Source organism: Schistocerca gregaria, chromosome 1 (assembly GCF_023897955.1).
Source record: "Schistocerca gregaria isolate iqSchGreg1 chromosome 1, iqSchGreg1.2, whole genome shotgun sequence".
In the NCBI taxonomy this organism is placed as follows: Eukaryota; Metazoa; Arthropoda; class Insecta; order Orthoptera; family Acrididae; genus Schistocerca; species Schistocerca gregaria.
Window position 1 is genome coordinate 1,097,664,818 of NC_064920.1, and position 23,906 is coordinate 1,097,688,723.

Consider the following 23,906-nt stretch of genomic DNA (forward strand, 5'->3'; position numbering starts at 1 on the left):
TTCATCTTTTATGCTGAAACTTAAGCCATTCAACTTGTCTGAAGTAGAAATTACCTTTGTTACATAGTGTTCCACAGACAAACAGTTTTCTAGCCGTGTCCTTAAGGTGTTCTCAACAAGCCTCTTCTTCTTGAAAGTCCAGGCCCTGTGTAGACTTCTAGCAGTTTATCCCAGATTTCCTTTCTATTTCCAGTATTCTGGGCATGCATGTAAGTAGGTGAATTAACAAATAAAAGTATCTTTACTTTTGCAATACATGCCTTCATTTCATCTGTAATTTCTCACTTACATATCCTAATACTTGTTCATGTTGCAGATAGTTCTTTATTGTGAAAGACCATGTGTTATAATAATCTCATCCTATCAATTTCTCTATCAAAAGCAATGAGATGGCACTAAGATAAGCCATAATGTTTAGCAGTATTCCTTTTCTTTGTGTCTAGGGGTGGTTTCAGTGTGGTAAGTATTAATTATATATCAGCACATAGATAGCAACATGATTTTACAGTTTGTTCTGGGGAACATCTGCCTGGGAGGTTTGTAGAGAAATGAAGATCCACCTGCGGGGTGAATATGGCTTTTTTCTGGCATGTATTAAGCCATTTTTGAATATTGTGATTTGCCTGAAAATTTTAAGTTAATGAAGTATTGAAATTCAAAGATTTTAATTTTTTATTCGATTTCAGAAATAAATTCATTTGTGTCAAACATATTTTTTCAGTCTTGTGCAATGTTTTAGCTATACAGAAATAATAAACAGAGTCACTTCAGTAGCCCTGAGATAAACTTAACAGAGGAATTTTGAACACTTGGTGAATCTGGAGGTTGTCATTCCACGTTATTAAAAAAGGCACATTATCATCAGAATTGAGATTCCTTCCTTTTCATTAGGAAGGTGCTGATCACCATCAGTAGTAATTCTTCATACAAAATATTCTGATCCAGTTCATTTTCGGAAATTTCTGAGCGTGTGTCATGTTGTATTGTTGGCAGATCATTTTCAACAGGAATTTATGAATCACCAATCAACTTCAGAGTCAGAGTCTTCAGAAAACATCTCCTCTGTCATCTGTATAATTTGCCTGGTTCTGTTACAAATATTTGCCAGTATTTTGCCAGCCATTGCCCTCAAAAAAGCCGCAATTAGGAACCACTACATGCTAGAACTTCCTTGTTGAATGTGATTAATGAAAAGGGTTGTGAAAAGAGTATTTACCTTTCTTCACAAATTAGCAAACAACCAAGAAACAATGGGAAAAATGAATAATGTATAATAAATTAAATTAAAATTGATACTGTATTAAGTACTGTACATGCCTATGTGCTGAAAAATTTGAACAAATAAAACTGTAGTTACAAAGAAAGAGAACCACACTAAAGCAAACTGAAACCACACAATTAAATATAATTTGGTTGTTGTGATTTTATGAACAATCTTATTCACTCCAAATTTCTCTTAAGTAATCTCACTAAAACATAAATTATAATTAGGAAACTAGAAATCTCATGTAAAAGAAATTGAAGAATAATGATGATGTAAATAAAATAGAAAGAAACTTCCACATGGGAAAAGTATATTAAAAACAAAGATTCCAAGACTTACCAAGCGGGAAAGCGCCGGCAGACAGGCACATGAACAAAACACACAAACACACTTCCGCTCCCGGGATTGGAATGACTCCTTACCCTCTCCCTTAAAACCCACATCCTTTCATTTTTCCCTCTCCTTCCCTCTTTCCTGACGAAGCAACTGCCAGTTGCGAAAGCTAATTCTGTGTGTGTGTTTGTGTGTTTTGTTCATGTGCCTGTCTGCCGGCGCTTTCCCGCTTGGTAAGTCTTGGAATCTTTGTTTTTAATATAAATTGAAGAATAAGTAAGATTATCTACCTGTGAGGTACAATAGTGCGAGTTCAGGGGCTGAATAATTGCTGTTACCTGGAACATCTATTTGTGAGGCAGTGTGGGTCTGAAATGAAAGCAACTTGTGTTGGATAAATCAGCTCCATGAGACATATGACCTTCACTGCACTACGGCTAAATATCACAGACTCTCATAGGTGTTTAGAACCATTGGGTGATTTCAGTGCCTCTGGTGGAACAAATGTAAACCACTTCCGCCTCAAGCACACCTCGCTATAAATGTACTTCTCTGAATTGTTTATAAAACCGTATACATGTAACATTCTGTTGTGGTTTTGTTGTGCATGTTCCTGTACCACTAAATTACATTTCAAATTTCTACTCAGGCTTGCTTGTCATAGCTAATTACTCAACCATTGTATTGCCGAATCTTTTGTTCTGCCCATGTAATATCCTTTTTTAATTAGTTTGTAGTAAGTGACACAAACTTTTTCTACAGTAATGCCTTTTCATTCATAAAATAAGCAGTTATTTGCATTACCTAACTGTGTACATTTTGGCAAAAGTGTATGTATTGATTGTCATTTTATTAACTAAGCAACCATAGATGAACAGCAGCTACATAATGTGTACAGTTAAGCATTATTTCTTTTTTACATTAAAATAATAACTTTCCTGCTAATTTTGTTATGTTTCATAGCCTGTGTAAGCATAGTTTTAATAATGCAAGTGAATGGCACTACATAGATATTTACAAATTTAATTTTACAGTAGATATTAATTCTTATTCCTTCAGCCTTTAGAGAAGAGATACTTCATCAATAGCAGGAGTGAAACTTCAGCAAAAGCCCACAGAACCTGGTATCATTGACAACCTGTAAATTGGGAAAGATAATTGCAATTATTACTCTCTCAATCTTTTTAGTAATTTAGCACTTTCTGTAGTATGATTTGAGGAAATCTTTTTTCCTGTAAAATTTTCTTCTTCTTATTCGAAATATCTGGTCTCTCTCTCTCTCTCTCTCTCTCTCTCTCTCACACACACACACACACACACACACACACACATTCATTCTGATTTTGTTAGAACACTTCTTTCTTCCTGATAACTGAATAATTTGAGCTTATTGTGAAATTTGTAACAACAAATAATACACTCCTGGAAATGGAAAAAAGAACACATTGACACCGGTGTGTCAGACCCACCATACTTGCTCCGGACACTGCGAGAGGGCTGTACAAGCAATGATCACACGCACGGCACAGCGGACACACCAGGAACCGCGGTGTTGGCCGTCGAATGGCGCTAGCTGCGCAGCATTTGTGCACCGCCGCCGTCAGTGTCAGCCAGTTTGCCGTGGCATACGGAGCTCCATCGCAGTCTTTAACACTGGTAGCATGCCGCGACAGCGTGGACGTGAACCGTATGTGCAGTTGACGGACTTTGAGCGAAGGCGTATAGTGGGCATGCGGGAGGCCGGGTGGACGTACCGCCGAATTGCTCAACACGTGGGGTGTAAGGTCTCCACAGTACATCGATGTTGTCGCCAGTGGTCGGCGGAAGGTGCACGTGCCCGTCGACCTGGGACCGGACCGCAGCGACGCACGGATGCACGCCAAGACCGTAGGATCCTACGCAGTGCCGTAGGGGACCGCACCGCCACTTCCCAGCAAATTAGGGACATTGTTGCTCCTGGGGTATCGGCGAGGACCATTCGCAACCGTCTCCATGAAGCTGGGTTACGGTCCCGCACACCGTTAGGCCGTCTTCCGCACACGTCCCAACATCGTGCAGCCCCCCTCCAGTGGTGTCGCGACAGGCGTGAATGAAGGGACGAATGGAGACGTGTCGTCTTCAGCGATGAGAGTCGCTTCTGCCTTGGTGCCAATGATGGTCGTATGCGTGTTTGGCGCCGTGCAGGTGAGCGCCACAATCAGGACTGCATACGACCGAGGCACACAGGGCCAACACCCGGCATCATGGTGTGGGGAGCGATCTCCTACACTGGCCGTACACCTCTGGTGATCGTCGAGGGGACACTGAATAGTGCACGGTACATCCAAACCGTCATCGAACCCATCGTTCTACCATTCCTAGACCGGCAAGGGAACTTGCTGTTCCAACAGGACAATGCACGTCCGCATGTATCCCGTGGCACCCAACGTGCTCTAGAAGGTGTAAGTCAACCACCCTGGCCAGCAAGATCTCCGGATCTGTCCCCCATTGAGCATGTTTGGGACTGGATGAAGCATAGTCTCACGCGGTCTGCACGTCCAGCACGAACACTGGTCCAACTGAGGTGCCAGGTGGAAATGGCATGGCAAGCCGTTCCACAGGACTACATCCAGCATCTCTACGATCGTCTCCATGGGAGAATAGCAGCCTGCATTGCTGCGAAAGGTGGATATACACTGTACTAGTGCCGACATTGTGCATGCTCTGTTGCCTGTGTCTATGTGCCTGTGGTTCTGTCAGTGTGATCATGTGATGTATCTGACCCCAGGAATGTGTCAATAAAGTTTCCCCTTCCTGGGACAATGAATTCACAGTGTTCTTATTTCAATTTCCAGGAGTGTATTTTAGCTCTGATATAATTTCATTATATTATACATTTAATTACTGCTAACAAATATATTTCTCTTCTCATAAATGTAGGTTGGGTTTGTTATGCAGAAAAGACGCATGGACCTCTTGTTTTGCCATACATGTCATCTGTAAAATCACCACAGCAAGTCATGGGGTCTTTGGTTAAAGATCATCTCTCTACATTACTCAAGATAAGTCCGTCTTCAATTTATCATGTGACAATCATGCCATGCTATGACAAAAAACTGGAAGCCTCAAGGACTGACTTTTTCAATAAAGAAACTGATGCGCATGATGTGGACTGTGTGATTACTGCAAGTGAGTATTCCACTTCATGCCAGTTTTTGGTATTAATGCACGCTACAAGTTGAAAAGGAAAGCTTCTGAGTAATTGGAAGATAATATTCAGTATTAACTCTTTATTTTGACATTTGAATTGCACACTAAGCTATTGTGATACTAGCAGCTTTTAAGTACAGTATGATGATCGTGGGTCATTCTTGATGAAAAAATAGTTCTCTTTATGAAAACAGGTTGTTACATCAGTGTGGCACCACATAAGACCCTGTCACATAAACTCCTTTGTATATTTCAACCCTCGTTTCTCAAAATGTTGTACCCAATCCCTTTCCCAAAGTTCTCTAAATGGGGAATACTTTGAGACATGTTATGGAAATAATTTCTAGCATAGTACGCAGTATATTTATTTTCTGAAGCAACACTGTCTGCTTGTGAGTGTCTTTTTATTATTTGACTCCTTTTTTGTCAAGGTCTTTGACCCATAAGAGTGTTAGAGTTTAGGGCCACACTGATGTTAACTGTTAGAAACCACAAAGCAACATTGTGAGCACTGAATAATATTTGGTGAAATACGAATAACTGAAACATGGAGTATTAAATTTTCAAGGAGACCATCAGCACATGGGAAGCTTGTATATCTGAGGGACTCAATCTAATATAATTCTAGTAAAAAGGGAATACAAGAACCCTGTGTTAATATTAAGGCAATGAGGAGAGAAAAACCTAAGAGTAACACAGGTGCTAAAATGAGAGAGTAAAAAAAAAGTATGTTATAACAACAGAAGTCCTCCTCAGTAGCTGAGTAGTCAGCATTGCAGACTGTCACGAAAAGGCTTCCGATTCGATTCGCAATTGGGTCGGAGATTTTCTCCACTCGGGGACTAAGTGTTGTATTGACCTCACCATCATTTCATCATTATCGACACATAAGTCGCCAAAGTGGTGTCAAATAAAAAGACTTGCACCAGGTGACCAAACTCTCTGAAAGAGAATGCCTGGCCAAAATACGCCATAACAGCAGAATGGAAACAATAAGTAATATCTCCTGAAGGCCTCAGATGTAAACTGGAAATCATATTAGAGTTGGTGGTGATATATCTGTCTCATTTTAAAATGTTTAATGTACAAGGTGACCCAAAAATCCGCTAACATTTGAAAATTCAATATTTCATAGAATAATGTAGATATTGGGGTAAAAGTTGACACACATGCTTGAAATAAAATGAGGTTTTATTGAAACCAAAAAAGTACACAAAATGACCACAGATGGTATTTCATATGATACAGAAGTTATAATTAAGATAACAATTGTTTTTTAGCAAAGACTATTTCTTTATAACAAATGCTCAACATGTCGGTCATAATTAATCAAGAATGCGTGTAGTCAAGGACCACATGATGTGTACAGCATATCAGTAGGCATGGTGAGAAATTGCCTTCATATATTGTCTTTCAGCATCCATAATGAGGGCGGATGACTGCGGTAGACTTGTGACTTCACATCCAATGATCTCACAGATTGAGGTCTCTAGACATGGGAGGCCAGGCATGATGGGAGTGGCAACTGAGAATGCGATCCTCACCATACGATGTGCACAAGAGATCTTTCACTCGTGTAGCAATATGAGGTGGAGCACCATCCTGCATGAAAGCCGTACCTTCCAGCAAGTGTAAATCAGGCAGGCTAGCGATGATGTGATTCTGTAACATATTGGTCTGCTTTGCACCCATCACACTGACAGGTTGAAATTTAAGGCTTGTGTGTCAAAATTTACCTCTCTACTTACAATATCCTCCCTCCATGAAACATGGACCTTGCCGTTGGTGGGGAGGCTTGCGTGCCTCAACGATACAGGTAGCTGTACCGTAGGTGCAACCACAACAGAGGGGTATCTGTTGACAGGCCAGACAAATGTGTGGTTCCTGAAGAGGGGCAGCAGCCTTTTCATTAGTTGCAGGGGCAGCAGTCTGGATGATTGTCTGATCTGGCCTTGTAACAATAACCAAAACGGCCTTGCTGTGCTGGTACTGCGAACGGCTGAAAGCAAGGGGAAACTACGGCCGTAATTTTTCCCGAGGGCATGCAGCTTTACTGTATGATTAAATGATGATGGCGTCCTCTTGGGTAAAATATTCCAGAGGTAAAATAGTCCCCCATTCGGATCTCCGGGCGGGGACTACTCAAGAGGACGTTGTTATCAGGAGAAAGAAAACTGGCGTTGTACGGATCGGAGCATGGAATGTCAGATCCCTTAATTGGGCAGGTAGATTAGAAAATTTAAAAAGGGAAATTGATAGGTTAAAGTTAGATATAGTGGGTATTAGTGAAGTTCGATGGCAGGAGGAACAAGACTTTTGGTCAGGTGAATACAGGGTTATAAATACAAAATCAAACAGGGGTAATGCAAGAGTAGATTTAATAATGAATAAAAAAATAGGAGTGCGAGTAAGCTACTACAAACAGCATAGTGAACGCATTGTTATGGCCAAGATAGACACGAAGCCCATGCCTACTACAGTAGTACAAGTTAATATGCCAACTAGCTGTGGAGATGACGAAGAAATTGATGAAATGTATGATGAGATAAAAGAAATTATTCAGATAGTGAAAGGAGACGAAAATTTAATAGTCATGGGTGACTGGAATTCGAGAGTAGGAAAAAGGAGAGAAGGTAACATAGTAGGTGAATTTAGAATGGGGATAAGAAATGAAAGAGGAAACCGCCTGGTAGAATTTTGCGCAGAGCATAACTTAATCATAGCTAACATTTGGTTTAAGAATCATGAAAGAAGGTTGTATACATGGAAGAACCCTGGAGATACTGAAAGGCATCAGATAGATTATATAATGGTAAGACAGAGGTTTTGGAACCAGGTTTTAAATTGTAAGATATTTCCAGGGGCAGATGTGGACTCTGACCACAATCTATTGGTTATGAACTGTAGATTAAAACTGAAGAAAATGCAATAAGGCGGGAATGTAAGGAGATGGGACCTGGATAAACTGAAAGAATCAGGGGTTGTACAGAGTTTCAGGGAGAGCATAAGGGAACAATTGACAGGAATGGGGGAAATAAATACAGTAGAAGAAGTATGGATAGCTTTGAGGGATGAAATAGTGAAGGCAGCAGAGGATCAAATAGGTAAAAAGACGAGGGGTTGTAGAAACCCTTGGGTAACAGAAGAAATATTGAATTTAATTGATGAAAGGAGAAAATATAAAAATGCAGTAAATGAAGCAGGCAAAAAGGAATACAAACGTCTCAAAAATGAGATCGACAGGAAGTGCAAAATGGCTAAGCAGGGATGGCTAGAGGACAAATGTAAGGATGTAGAGGCTTATCTCACTGGGTGGTAAGATAGATACTGCCTACAGGAAAATTAGAGAGACCTTTGGAGAAAAGAGAACCACTTGTATGAATATCAAGAGCTCAGATGGAAACCCAGTTCTAGGCAAAGAAGGGAAAGCAGAAAGGTGGAAGGAGTATATATAGGGTCTATACAAGGGCGATGTACTTGAGGACAATATTATGGAAATGGAAGAGGATGTAGATGAAGATGAAATGGGAGATTTGTAGACTGTAGCATTTGTAGACTTAGAGAAAGCTTTTGACAATGTTGACTGGAATACTCTCTTTCAAATTCTGAAGGTGGCAGGGGTAAAATACAGGGAGCGAAAAGCTATTTACAATGTGTACAGATACCAGATGGCAGTTATAAGAGTCAAGGGGCATGAAAGGGAAGCTGTGTTTGGGAAGGGAGTGAGACAGGGTTGTAGTCTCTCCCCAATGTTATTCAATCTCTATATTGAGCAAGCAGTGAAGGAAGCAAAAGAAAAATTCGGAGTAGGTATTAAAATCCATGGAGAAGAAATAAAAACTTTGAGATTCGCCAATGACATTGTAATTCTGTCAGAGACAGCAAAGGACTTGGAAGAGCGGTTGAACGGAATGGACAGTGTCTTGAAAGGAGGGTATAAGATGAACTACAACAAAAGCAAAACAAAGATAATGGAATGTAGTCGAATTAAGTCGGGTGATGCTGAGGGAATGAGATTAGGAAATGAGACACTTAAAGTAGTAGATGAATTTTGCTGTTTGGGGAACAAAATAACTGATGATGGTTGAAGTAGAGAGGATATAAAATGTAGACTGGCAATGGCAAGGAAAATGTTTGTGAAGAAGAAAAATTTGTTAACATCAAGTATAGATTTAAGTGTATGGAAGTTGTTTCTGAAAGTATTTGTATGGAGTGTAGCCATGTATGGAAGTGAAACATGGACGATAAATAGTTTGGACAAGAAGAGATTAGAAGCTTTCGAAATGTGGTGCTACAGAAGAATGCTGAAGATTAGATGGGTAGATCACATAACTAATGAGGAAGTACTGAATAGGATTGGGGAGAAGAGAAATTCATGGCACAACTTGACTAGAAGAAAGGATCGGTTGGTAGGACATGTTCTGAGGCATCAAGGGATCACCAATTTAGTATTGGAGGAGAGCGTGGAGGGTAAACATCATAGAGGGAGACCAAGAGATGAATACACTAAGCAGATTCAGAAGGATGTAGGCTGCAGTAGGTACTGGGAGATGAAGAAGCTTGTACAGGATAGAGTAGCATGGAGAGCTGCATCAAACCAGTCTCAGGACTGAAGGGCACAACAACAACAACAACAACAACAACAACAACAACTTACGTTATTCCATGAAAAGTGTACTTTCAAATGTTAAGGACTCTTACATCGTTCTGTATGAATAAAAATACCAAAATATCTTTATTTTTTTAATGTTGACATATCAGTGTGGTTTTATTTTGTATTACTTTATTGATTATGCTACATTGTGTTTGCAAGCATGCAGTTTTTGCACAGTATGCAATAAACTGGATTGCTCTCCCACACAGTTGAGCTGCAGCAGATGCTCCAGCAAAAAGACTGTGACTTGGCAGATATAGAGTCGTGCCCACTAGACTGGCCGTGGGAAATAGAGAGGCCACCAGGGGCCTTCCTTTGGGGGCATCGTGGCTCTGGCTCAGGAGGTTTAGCAGAACATGTGTTTCTTCATGCTGCGTCAACATTGTTTGGGTTTGATGTACATCCCAATGTGGAGTTCAAGGCTCTGAGGTAAGAATTGTTTGGTATTGTTAACAATGCACAAATACTCAAGTAAACTGCTGATACGTAATAGATACTGTAACAATAGTTTTCTCATAAACAAATTTTAGCCCATTCCAATAATATCCCAAAAGTCTTTGAAATTGAGATTGTCAGATAATTAACAAAGTGCTACTCCTAAAGTTTTTTAATATCCAAATAGAGAATTTGTCACAAGAATCAAATTCATCAGCTACCCACAAACTTCTATTCCACATGTTTTATCCTACCCATTGTTTCCTTCCATTTACATTGGCAAGGGAAATTTGGAGAGTCCTTGAATATTATTTTACTGATGCTAATAATTGAACATGTTGAAGAGGCTATTCTATCAGCCATTGAGGGAACAAGGTGCAACCAGCTGCAGATTGTGGTGCACTTTTAAACAAATGATGTGTGTCATCTGGGCTCTGAGGTCATTCTTGGGTCATTCCAACAACTGGCAGAGAAGGGCAAGAAGACCAGCCATGCATGTTGAGTTTCAATGAAGCTTGCAATTTGCTGCATTATCCCCAGAGCTGATTGTGGCTCTTTGGTTTTGAGTTGAATGGAAGGACTAAACAAGAGAACTCTAGGCTGTAACTTCCTGGACTTGCACCATAGGATTGAAAACTGTAGGATTCCTCTGAATAGGTCAGGTGTGCACTACATATCAGAGCTCCTACTCAGGTAGCTGACTGTGTGTGGGATGCACATAAGGGTTTTCTAGGTTAGGCGACTCTCCATCGAGTCCAGATAACGATAGCTGTAGGAAACCCAGATGTATCAGTGTAAGATCAAAAGAAATACCTCCCACAGGTGAGAGCATTAAATCCTCATGGTAAACTGCCAAATCATTTGCAACAAAGTGCCAGAGTTTGAAGTGCTCATGAAAAGCACTGTAGCTCACATAATACCAGGTACAGAATGCTGGTTGAAACCTGAAATTGATAGCAGTGAGATTTTTGGGGAAAATTTAAGTGTATATGGAAAGGATAGGCGAATAGGAAATGGAGGTGATTTATTTGTCACAGTAGACAAAAAAACTCCAATCTGTTGAGATAGAAATGGAAGCTGCATGTGAGATTGATTAGGCAAGACTCAGTATCAGGGATGGGATCCTTCTGTCGCCCACCATACTCATCTGATGTAACTGAAAACTTCAGAGAAAATTTCAGTTAACTTGTAAGTAAGTTTGCCAATCATACTGTAATCATCAGTGGAGACTTTAAACATCCAACAATCAATTGGGAAAATTACAGTTTTGTCAGTGGTGGGTGTGATAAGACATATTGTGAAACAGCACTAAATGCCTTCTCTGAAAACTACGTAGAACAGACAGTTAGAAACCATTCATGATGGAAATATCTTGATTCTAATGGGAACAAATATACCTGAACTCGTAGATGATGTCCAAATTGAAACTAGTATCAATGACCATGATGCAGTCATGGTGACAGTGATTACCAAAGTACAAAGGACAACTAAAATAAGCAGAAAGATACATATGTTCAGTAAGTAGATAAAAAAAATCAGTAGTGTCATATCTGAAGGAAGAACTCAAAACTTATAGTACAGGGCTGGAGCAAGTAGAGGAAGTCAGGCTCATGTTTAAAAGAATAGTTGACCATGCACTAGCTAAATATGTACCCAGTAGAACAGTTCATAATGGGAGGCAACCTCTACATTATACAGTCACTGTTACGAAACTTCTAAAGAAATCAAAATTACTGCATAATAAGTGTAAAACAATGTGTAGGTCTACAGCTAGAGAGATGCTGAATGAAATGTGTTTGGCTCTCAAGAGAGCAATGCATGATGCCTTCAATGACTGCCATAGCAGAATATTGTCAAGTGATCTTTCGCAGAACCCAAAGAAATTTTGGTTGTCTGCACCGAAGTTAGTGTCCAGTTCCTAACGAATGAGACAGGGACTGAAATTGAGGGTAGCAAAGCAAAAGCTGAAATCTTAAATCCATTTTCAAGTGTTCCTATACAAATGAAAACCTTGATAGTAAACCTTTTCATGATGCGCAACAGCTGTCTTGTAGTATCTGCCACTGGAATTCGTTGAGCATTTCTATAATGCTCTCACACCGACTAAATGTGCCACCCTTTTTGGATCTTCTGTATCCCTTCCATCAGTCATACATGTTAAGGTTTCCCTATTGATGAACAATACTCAAGAATTGATCGAATAAATGCCTTGTGGGCCACTTCTTTAATGGATGAATTACATTTCCTTCAGATTCTGCCTCTGAATCTGTCTTGCGGCTGCTTTACCTAGTATTTGCTTTATGTGATTATTCCTCTTAAGGTCACTGCGAATAGATACCCCTAGATATTTTACGGTTGTTGTTTCCAGCAAATTATCATTGATAGTGTAGTTGTTCTGCTGTGTATGAGCAATATGTCAACTGCCAGTCCCTACACCTTTCATCAATTCTTTTTAGTATCTTCTGCAAATCATTACTGCCCTCTGACTTTGCTGTCGTCTCACAGATAACCACATCACCTGTGAACAGCCGTAAAGAGCTTCCAACACAGCCTACAGATCATTTATAAACCTCTTAAACAGCAACAGTCCTATCACATTTTTCTGGGACATCCCCAAACTTACCTTTATATCTCTCATTTTGTTCCATTAAGAGTAATGCATTGAGTTGTGTCTGGGAGGAAATCTTGAATACAGTCACAAATCTGGCATGATACTCGAGTAACCTTGTGATTTTTTCATGAAGTGGCTGTATGGGACAGTCTCTAATGCCTTCCTAAAGTCGAGAACCAAGGCATCAACCAGAGCAGCAATGTCTTTAGTGCTATGGATCTCTTAGAGGAACAAAGCAAGCTGAGTCTTACAAGATATCAAAATTCGTGTTGGTTTTTATAGAGGAGATTTTCATGCTATAAAAATGAAATTATATATTAGCATAAAACATGTTCCATAATTCTACAACAGACTTATGTTAATGATATAAGCATATAATTATGTACGTCTGTTCCTCGACGCTTCTTGAATAAGGGGATGGCCTGCACTTTTTTCCAGTCACTAGGTGTTCTCAGTTGCTCCAGTGACCTACGAGAAATGCTGTTGGAAGGGGAGCAAGTTCTTTCACACAATCTGTGTAGAATCTTATACATATCTGACCTGGTATCGAAGCCTTTCCACTATAAAGCTGTTGTATTTGTTTTTCCATTCTGCGATTATTTATCTCAATATCTGTCATTTCGAAAATCATACATTGATTGAAAGGAGAGACCGTGTTACGATATTCCACAGTGAAACAATTTCAAGAAACCCAATTCAGTATTTTGGTCTTCTCTCTCATTTTCCATTATGGTCAATGAGCGACGGAGTAGATGAGTTTAAAGAGCTTACTGATTTTACATAAGACCAAAACCTCATATGGTTTTTAGTCAGATCAGTTCACAAAATTTGACTTTCAAAGTCAGTGGATGTTTCTTTTAATGCTCTTCTTATGCTCATTTTTACTTTGTTCAGCTTTTGTTTCTCAGCTAGGTTTTGACTTCTCTTGAATCTATGATGAAGCACTCATCATTTATGTAGCAGTTTTCTTACATGGCTATTAACTCACTGTGAGTCTTTCCCATCCCTGAAGACCTTGCTTGGAACATACGTATCTAAGGCATAGTGAATGATGCATTTGAATTTTTTTTCCATTTGTGCTCCATATCTTCATCACCAACACTGAATTTAACTGATGTTGACTACTTGGATACTCTACAATTTCCACACTCTCTCTGTTCAACTCGTCCTCCCACCTCTGTTCATCTCCTTCTCCCCATTTTCTCTGTCTCTTCATCTCCTCCATCCTCTCGCTCCATCCATCTCATCCTCCCTCTCTTTCTCTCTCTGTCTCCTCCTGTCCTCCTTTCTCTGTTCCCTCCCCCCCTCCCCCATTCTATCACTATCCATCTCCTTCCCCCCTCTCTCTGCCCAGCCATGCCCATCGACACATGTAGCCATCGAAAGGCATGCCAGTACTACTAGCACAACATGCCTGTCATGCAGGGCAACTAACATGTCAGGTTTGCAGAAGTTCGAAATATAGCGCTTGCTTCTATGCGAGATGCTTTTAATAATTTCCACAATAAAACTCTGTCTTGGAATCTGGCAAAAACTCAAAGAGATTCTGGTCATGTATAAAGCACACCAGTGGCAAGACGCAATCAGTACCTTCACTGTGCGATAATAATGGTGAAGACACTGATGACAGTGCCACTAAAGCAGAATTATGAAACACAGTTTTCCGAAACTCTTTCACCAAAGAAGACAAAGTAAATATTCCTAAATTCCAATCAAGAACAACTGTCAAGATGAGAAACGTAGAAGTATATATCCTCGGTGTAGCAAAGCAGCCTAAATCACTTGATAAAGGCAAGGCCTCCAGTCCAGATTGTATACCAGTCAAGTTCCTTTTAGAGTATGCTGATACAATAGCTCCATATTTAGCAATTATATACAACTGCTCGCTCACAGAAAAATCTCTACCTAAAGACTGGAAAATTGCTCAAGTCACACCAGTACCCAAAGAGGGAAGTAAGAGTAATCCGCTGAGTTACAAGCCCTTATCACTAATGTTATTTGCAGTAGGGTTTTAAAACATATACTGTATTCAAACATTATAAGGTACCTCAAAGAAAACAGTTTATTGACACATAGTCAGCACAGATTCAGAAAATATCATTCTTGCGAAACACAACTAGCTCTTTATATCCATGAAATAACAAGTGCTATTGACAGGGGATGTCAAATTGATTCCATATTTTTACACTTCCAGAAGGCTTTTGACACTGTTCCTCACAAGCATCTTCTAACCAAATTGCATGCCTATGGAATATCACCTCCGTTGTATGACTGGATTCATGATTTCTTGTCTGAAAAGTCACAGTTCTTAGTAGACAGAAAGTCATCGAGTAAAACAGAAGTAATATCCAGCATTCCCCAAGGACCTGTTATAGGCCCTCTATTGTTGTTGTTGTTGTTGTTGTTGTTGTTGTCTTCAGTCCTGAGACTGGTTTGATGCAGCTCTCCATGCTATTCGATCCTGTGCAAGCTTCTTCATCTCCCAGTACTTACTACAACCTACATCCTTCTGAATCTGCTTAGTGTATTCATCTCTTGTTCTCCCTCTACGATTTTTACCCTCCACGCTGCCCTCCAATGCTAAATTTGTGATCCCTTGATGCCTCACAACATGTCCTACCAACCGAACCCTTCTTCTCGTCAAGTTGTGCCACAAACTCCTCTTCTCCCCAATTCTATTCAATACTTCCTCATTAGTTATGTGATCTACCCATCTAATCTTCAGCATTCTTCTGTAGCACTCTATTGTTCATGAACTATATTAATGGCATACGAGACAATCTGAGTAGCCCCCTTAAATTATTTGCAGATGATGCTGTCATTTACCATCTTGTAAACTAATCAGGTGACCAAAACAAATTACAAAATTATTTAGATAAGATATATGTATTGTGCGAAAAGTGATAGTTGACTCTGAATGAAGAGGAGTGTGAAGTTATTTACGTGAGTACTAAAAGAAATCATTAAATTTCAATTACGCGATAAGTCACACAAATCTTAAGGCTGTAAATTCAACTAAATACTTAGAGATGATGTAAATAAAATAGAAAGAAACTTCCACATGGGAAAAAATATTAAAAACAAAGATTCCAAGACTTACCAAGCGGGAAAGCGCCGGTAGATAGGCACAATAAATACACCATATGTGTATGTATGGATGTGTGTGTGTGTGTGTGTGTGTGTGTGTGTGTGTGTGTGTGTGTGTGTGTGTGTGTGTGGGCGCGCGCGCACTCGAGTATATACCTATCCTTTTTTCCCTCTAAGGTAAGTCTTTCCACTCCTGGGATTGGAATGACTCCTTACCCTCTCCCATAAAACCCACATCCTTTCATCTTTTCTTTTCCTTCCCTCTTTCCTGACGAAGCAGCCGCCGGTTGCGAAAGCTCGTAATTCTGTGTGTGTGTTTGTGCGTTTTATTTATTGTGCCTATCTACCGGCGCTTTCCCGCTTGGCAAGTCTTGGAATCTTTGTTTTTAATAAATACTTAGAGATTACAATAACAAATAACCTAAATTGGAATGATCACATAGATAATGTTGTGGGTAGATCAAACCAAAGGCTGCGATTCATTGGCAGAAGACTTCGAAGCTGCAATGGGTCTACTAAAGAGACTTCTTACACAATGCTTGTCCGCCCTATTCTGGAGTATTGCTGTGCAGTGTGGTATCCACATCAGGTGGGACTGACGGATGACATCGAAAAAGTTCAAGGAAGGGCAGCTCGTTTTGCATTATCGTTAAATATGGGAGATAGTGCCATAAACATGAGACGTGAATTAGAGTGGCAATCATTAAAACAAAGGCATTTTTCGTTGCGACGGGATCTGCTCATGAAATTTCAATCACCAGTTTTCTCCTCTGATTGCGAAAACATTCTGTTGGCACCCACCTACATAGGAAGAAATGACCATCACGGTAAAATAAGAGAAATCAGGGCTTGGGCAGAAAAATTTAAGTGCTCGTTTTTCCCGCGCGACATTCGAGAGTGGAATGGTAGAGAGATAGCTTGAAGGTTGTTCAGGAAACCCTCTGCCAGGCGCTTAATTTTGAATAGCAGAGTAACCACACATATGTAGATGTGGTACCCTTAGTGATATACAAAGAAATGCAGTGTTCTGTGATCCTACTCTCAGCCTGTATGTTACAGGATTGTTAGATATTGGGACAAGTTATTAGTAGGAATACCAATTTTTTATTTTATTTTTTTTTTTTTTTTTTTTTTTTTTTTTTTTTTTTTTTTTTTTTTTTTTTTTTTTTGCGCTAACTTGTGCACGACAGTAATTTGCTGCCTTGTTTACTATAGGGTACAATGTGCGATTTGTCTTTCATAAAAGTCACATGCCTTTAATGATAGGTATTCACGAATACTGCAAAAACAGTTTACATTAGCTGTATCTCTTTGGTTATCTACATTTTGAGACATTCCTCATACCTGAGGGTTATTCTCTGTTATATGTTATCTGTGAGGCATGTATGAATGTGGTAATTAGTGCTTATTATTTACAACTTGGAAAATTATAATTTTAATTCATCCGGTTCTATACCAGATATAGAATGACAGTATAAGTTAAATGTATTAAAAATAAGCTGAAACTTGAAGACTTTTCTGCAAACCTCTCAGTTATTTTTTTCCATTTCTTTGTCATCTCTGCCAAATTCCCTGTTTTTAATATTAAATTAACTTTCTTTTTCAGAAATCCAGATTTTCAGGAGGTTACCTTAGAAAAGGACAGTAAAGTGGTTCTGCGTTTTGCAATTACTAATGGTTTTCGCAACATTCAGAACTTAGTCCAGAAAATGAAGCGAGGGAAGTCACATTACCATTATGTGGAAGTAATGGCTTGTCCATCAGGTAGATATAATTACGCTTTTGCACAAAGTATCATGTCTGAACTGTAAATAACTGTACATGTATGTTGTTTTAGTATGTTCCTATTCCCAGCTCTTCATTTCATCATGTGCAGTTTGTGCCATTTTCATTTTATTGAACTTCAGTGTTGATATTAAAAAGTAGAGAATGGTAGACTAACAAAGGAATGAGTAAAGATAACCACTAGGAGGATGCCGAGTAGAGGATAGGCACAATACAAGAACTGTAACATAGTACCTCAATGTAAAATTAGCTTTCTACTTCAGAGTGCACATGTATACACTATTGATCAAAAGTATCTGGAGGCCTGTTAGTGAACATTAATATAGGATCTGTCCACCCTACACATATAAGACTTTTTGAACTCTGCTCGGGTCACTCTCAATGGGATATCTGAATGTCTGTGGAGGAATAGCAGGCCATTCTTCATCAAGAACCAAAATCAAAGAATGTATTTATGTCGGATACTGGGATCTACAGTGAAGTTGACTTAACTCATGCCAAAGGTGTTCCATTGAGTTCAGGTGGGTCTGTATGCAGGCCAATCTGTTTCAGGAATATTATTGTCCACAAACCATTGTCTCACAGATGTTCCTTTATAGCAGGGTGTACTGTCATACTGATACAATTAATCATAATCTCCAAAGTGTTCCTCTACTGTATGCACTACACAGTGCTGTAAATTACACTCACATCCTTCCATATTTAGCATTTTCTTAAATAAGGAGAGCACACTCTAAACATGAAAAACATCGTCATACCATAACATGACCTCCTCAGTTCTTCACATTTAGCACTACACATGATGACAGGTAATCATCTCCAGCCATTCGCCAAATCCAAGCCCTTTTATTAGATCGCCACAGGGTGTAGCATGATTCGTCACTTCAAGTCACTCATTTCCAGTCATCCACTATCCAGTGCTGTCATTCTTTACACCATCTTTAGCATCACTTAGCATTGACTACAGAATTGTGTGGCTAATGAGGAGCTTTTCAAACGGTGTACCCCATTCTTTTTAACTCTGTACGTATAGTCATTGTGCTAGCTGGACTGCTGGTAGAACTTTGGAACCCGTGAGTGATTTCTTCCACTGAATTCATGTGACTTTTTACAACCACCCTCCACACTGCTTAATGGCCCCTATGAATCAGTACATGAGGCCTGCCTGGTCATGGTTTAGCTGGGGTTGTTCCTTCGCATTTTCACTTCACAGTCATGTCACCAACAGTTGATGTGGACAATTTTAAAAGGATTGAAATGTCCCTGACGAATTTGTTACTCTGGTGACACCTGGTGACTTGTCCACATATAAAGTCACTGAGCTCTCCTGAAAGACCTGTTCTGCTGTTACTGCTTCTCTACTGGCAACACAATACTTCCCACCTCCTTTTATACTGGTGGTTCAACCTCCTGTTACATCTGGTGGTCAATTCTACATTACATAGGGGTGTCTGGATATTTCTGATTAGATAGTGTATACCATTTTTACTCAAATCTAAGCCGCACTTTTTTCGGTTTTTGTAATCCAAAAAACCACCTGCAGCATAGAATCTAGTGCAAAGTAAGCGGAAGTTCTGAAAAATGTTGGTAGGTGCCACCATAACTAACTTCTACCTTCGAATATATGTAATGCTACACAGGCATGCTTTGCAGGCCCGAAGATAAATACTGGCATCAAAACCTCTGCGTCAGTAAATAAATTAAAAGAAAAGATAGAATAATGTAAACATTATGCCCTGTATTCTTTTGTCTTTGCTGCTCTCTCATTTAAATCCCGTATGCCTAATAAACTACGGAACTAGAGTGAGACAACAGCAAACACAGAAGAATATATATATCATGTAATGTTTATATTCGTATTATTCTTATGCTGAATAGTGATAGTCAGAAATGAAGCACGGCAACTGACTAGATTTTTAAATCTAAGATGACTCTAATTTCTGTGCAGGATGTAATGTATTAAAGAGGCGTATGCAAAGATTTTCAAACGGAGAAAATTTTTCGCTAAACTCTCGTTCAGAACATCTTCTATCATACGCAGTCTATTATTTGGTTGTTGTTGATCATTATCAAAGAAAGCAGCAATGTAAGTAACAACAAATAACAGTCTCTTGCCATTGTTTCGCTTATGAGGCAGTTCCTCTCTCTCTCTCTCTCTCTCTCTCTCTCTCTCTCTCTCTCTCTCTCTCTCTCTCTCTCTCTCTCTCTCTCTCCTCTTTTTTATTTAAATTGTAAGCCATGGTAGCGCGCACAAAAGCAAGCCATGCCGCGAGCAGCAACAATCCGTAAGCACTCATTATCAGAATGCGACAAACAATGGATGACACAGTACAATAATGCATTTTCAGCTTAGAGTGACATAAACACCTATAACAAAGAGAACAGCACTTATCAGATCAAAGCAAAATAAGCAATCGATTCAAACCAGACAAAGCACTTGGTAAAGCTTAATTGTTAAGCTTACGACTCAAACCAAACTACTGTAGCTATATTTTCATCCATTTGACCTAAATTGTGTCTCATGTTACAATGGACCAACTTTGTTTCGATTTGGTGGTGTGGACTATAACTTTTCTCTCCCCTTGAATTTCGAGTCTCAAATTTCAGGTGCGGCTTAGATTCGGGAAAATTTTTTTCCTTGATTTTGAGTCTCATTTTTCAGGTGCGGCTTAGATTTGAGTAAATACGGTATATACTCTCAGCGACATTCTGCTAGAACACTGTAGTTGTTGGTGGTTGGAAGGTGGACAGAGTGGGAGGGGTCGGGGGAGTGGGCTGTGTGCACCTGTGATATAATGGAGAATGCAGGTTGGTGAACTGAAATGTTCCCGTTTTAGTTTGTGTCTATTCACCAATACCTCCTTTATATGGTGAATGGTTATATTGACTCCACGTTTTTAATTTCAATGTGACTGCACACATTTCTGTAGGTAGGGGAATCAATGTTCTCAATTAAGGCAACAAGGTAATACCTGGGATTTATCTACGTTATGTCACAGTCTATATGGACACTATATTTTTGAGTCTTGTATAGTGGCTGTGTAAATCGTAGTTAATCTGAAATTTGTTTTTAGAATTAACTACAGATAAACTAATGGAGTAAATGTATGTGGAAAAGAGTGTAACTACCCGTGAGGAAGCCTTTGTGATGTGAATTATTCTCTACTTCCCGCAAAATTTTAATCGTTTTCCCTTGCTGAATAAATACTTTTTTGACTTTACATGCATTACATACAAGTTTACACCTTTCAAGAATGCGAAGTGGAAGTATGTGATTCCACTTATAAGTCGGCTCAGTGAGAGGTAATTGTTTATGAACAATATGAGAGACTGAATTTTTGATTAGATTATCAACGTGCTGATTGCGTTTAGCTTGTGACCTGACTACACACCAATGAATATTACACACAGTGACCCATTTAATGTATGCCAAACAGTGTCTATTTTTGCTATCAGCAAAACTAAATAATGGAAAGTCCTGGATGAAATAACAACAATACCGAACGGATTGATTTCTTCTCACTACATAGAGGAGGCATTAGGTCGTAGACAGGTGCAATGAATAATACTGCTAAAATATTAAGCTTTCGGATGGCCACTGTCTCTGAGCGATGGAGGCCGACTGCATCTGACTTGAGCAGCAATATGTTAAGATGCGTGTTGGGGATAAGGAGACGGCATCAAATGGTGAGGGGGAGAGACAGCAGGGTAGTGATGGGGGAAGATGCTGTGCTGTCTGTGGGGGCGTTTAGGGATGTGGTGGGGACAAAATGGGGCTGCTAGGTGCAGTGTCGGGAGGCTGTGATGGGAAAGGAGATAAGACTAGTAGGAGCGTGAGTGGGACAGAAAGCGTGTGTAGTGCGGGAGTGGGAGCAGGGAAGGGGGGTAGGTGGTTGTAAGACAGGGACTAGTCAATGTTTGAGGCCAGGGTGGTTGTGGGAATGAAGGGTATGTTGCAGGCAGAGTTCCCTCCTGCGCAGTTCAGAAAACATGTTGTTGGTAGTAATAATCTAGGTGGTGCAGACTGTGAAGCACAGTTATTAAAATGAAGCACATCATGTTGAGCAGCACTCTCAGCAACTTGTGGTCCTGCTGTCTCTTGACCACAATTTGGCAGTGGCCATTCCAGCAGACAAAGAGTTTGTTAGTTGCCATGCCTATGCAGGAAGTGACATTGTGGTTGCAGATTAAATTGTAGATCACATGGCTGCTTTCACAGATAGCCCTGCCTTTGATGGGGTAGGAGAAGCCTATCACAGAACTGGAGTAGGTGCTAATGGGAGGCTGTATGGAGTATATTTTGCATCTGATTCCATTGTAGGGATAAGAGCCTTTAGGCAAGGGGTTGGGAGCAGAGGTGAGGTGGGATGGATAAGGATATTGCACAGAATTGGTGTGTGATGGAATACCACTGCGGAAATAGTGTGGAGGATATTCTTCATTTCAGGGCACAATGAGAGGTAGACAGAAAAAGGCACAGAATGTGATCCAGTTGCTCCCATGTTGGATGGTACAGAGTCACAAGGAGAGTGCTCCTTTGTGGCTGGACATTGGGAAGTGTTGGGGGAGACTGGAGAGACAAGACACAGGAGATATGTTTCCAAAGAAAGTTAGGATGGTAGTTTCACTCTGTGATGGGCTCAGTGAGCCTCTTGCCATGCAAGGAGAGGGACTGCTTCTCACAGCAGATGTGACAACCATGGGTGGCTAGGCGATGTGGAAGGTACTTCTTGGGATGGAATGATTGGCAGCTGTCGAGGTGGAGGTGTTGGTAGTAGTTGATGTAGACGGAGGTACTGAAGTAACCATTCTTGAAGTTGAGGTAGGCTTATTGGGTTGAGGAGGACCAGGTGAATCGAATAGAAGGGAGAACCGATAGAGGTACTCAGGGTACCCTCCGCCACACACCGTCAGGTGGCTTGCGGAGTATGGATGTAGATGTAGATGTAGATGTAGAATGTGGGAGAAAGTGTCGAGGTTCTGAGCAATGTGCGTAGGGCATTTTCACCTGTGTTCCAGATCACAAAGATGTTATCACTGAATCTGAACCAGGTGAGAGTTTGGAATTCTAGGTGGGTGGTTTGGCATCAATAAATTTGTTTAACTTATTGGAAATTGTGTATTGAGTTTCTGTGAGATTAAGATTAAACTATTTGCTAAGCACTCATTGTAGACCTATTTGACCATTTCTGGTATGGTTGTGTTTGGGTTAATACACTTATGCCATCAGCAAACATTACAGTTACTGAAGAATCCTTAACATTATTTCCAGTTACGGGCAGGAGTGGTCCCAACACAAAAACTTGTGAATTCATAAATTTTATATTTTCCAATTATGTGTGTAGTTTTACTGCTGTAATGCAATTTGTCAGAATGACACTACGCTTTCCATTATGAAAGGAGAACTCTGTACATGCAAGAGGAGAGCCATTAATGCCATAACATTTTAATTTACTGACTACAATTTTATGATCCCCACAATTGAAGGACTTTGTAAACTTATGGACCATATTAGTGAGATAATTTTTCTTATTTAAGAATTATTTATTATTTAGTGAGGTCAGATATAGTATTCTTTGTTGAAAACCTTTAAAAAGTATGCTTTGAGTCTTTGACTGATCACAAAGATATCTCAACTTTGTGGTTGGAGGAGGGAGGCCACTATTAAATCAGGGCAAAACTAGAATACTTAAATACCATCTTAGCTGGAATAATTTGCACTTTCTAGAGTGGTATAATAATTTTTTGCATCATTTTGAAACTAAATATAGTTAGGAAACTTCTGGCAGCATATAAATAATTTAGGAGTAAATGAGACCACTCACTAAATAGCAGAAGCATTTAGTCATCAACAAAAAAGAGAATGAAAACTTTACTAGCTTTTGAAAGAAATCTTCCTGCGACAAGCTGGAGTATAAAAATAGATATGACATGAAACTGAAAAATCTTAGGAAATTCAAAAATTAGTTAAAAATAAATAATTGAAGGAGTTAAGGTAGGTGCATAGCGTTGAGGTGCTGAGTCTTCAGTGTGAGATAAAGAATGTTGCTGAATTTTCAGATGAATCCTTCTTCAGAGGTAACAGAATACACATACATAGACCTGCACAATGACCTTGTCCCAGGTGGCTACATTGTGCAGGCACTGCAGCTCATCGGATGGAGAGGGCAAGGTTAAGAAAGGAGGAGGGTGAGGTGAGGTAAGGTTTGAGAAGGACAGCTGACTTCTGGGAGGGAGAGGCAGCAGGTGCATATGATAGGAATGCGACACCACTGGGCCCATTCTGGCCTTAGGCAGGGGAGTTGTGTATAGGGAGTGGCTTGGACAATGGAGATTGGGGAGAAGGATGTGAGTGTAGAGTGGGTATGAAGTGATGGTGAAGAAAGGGGAGAGGGCAGATGACATTGCCTTCACAGATAGTTATTACCCCCAATCCTACTCCGAAAACAAATTTACATTGCCATATCCACTCATGCCTCTAACCCACAGACCACCCCCATAAACAAGCTGTAAAGTGAACATCCCTCTCCTCCTTATAATTTAGTACC

At 39.9% G+C, this 23,906-nt stretch overlaps 1 protein-coding gene across 1 annotated transcript in view; it reads left to right on the forward strand.

The window, feature by feature from the left end:
• Positions 1 to 23,906, forward strand: part of LOC126282244 (probable cytosolic Fe-S cluster assembly factor CPIJ010948) — a 60,109-nt gene that overhangs the window by 28,028 nt on the left and 8,175 nt on the right. Inside the window, exons 6-8 of the mRNA XM_049981835.1 lie at positions 4,517 to 4,765; positions 9,650 to 9,869; positions 17,180 to 17,337. Coding sequence (XP_049837792.1) covers positions 4,517 to 4,765; positions 9,650 to 9,869; positions 17,180 to 17,337 — 627 coding nt within the window. The remainder of the gene's footprint in view (positions 1 to 4,516; positions 4,766 to 9,649; positions 9,870 to 17,179; positions 17,338 to 23,906) is intronic.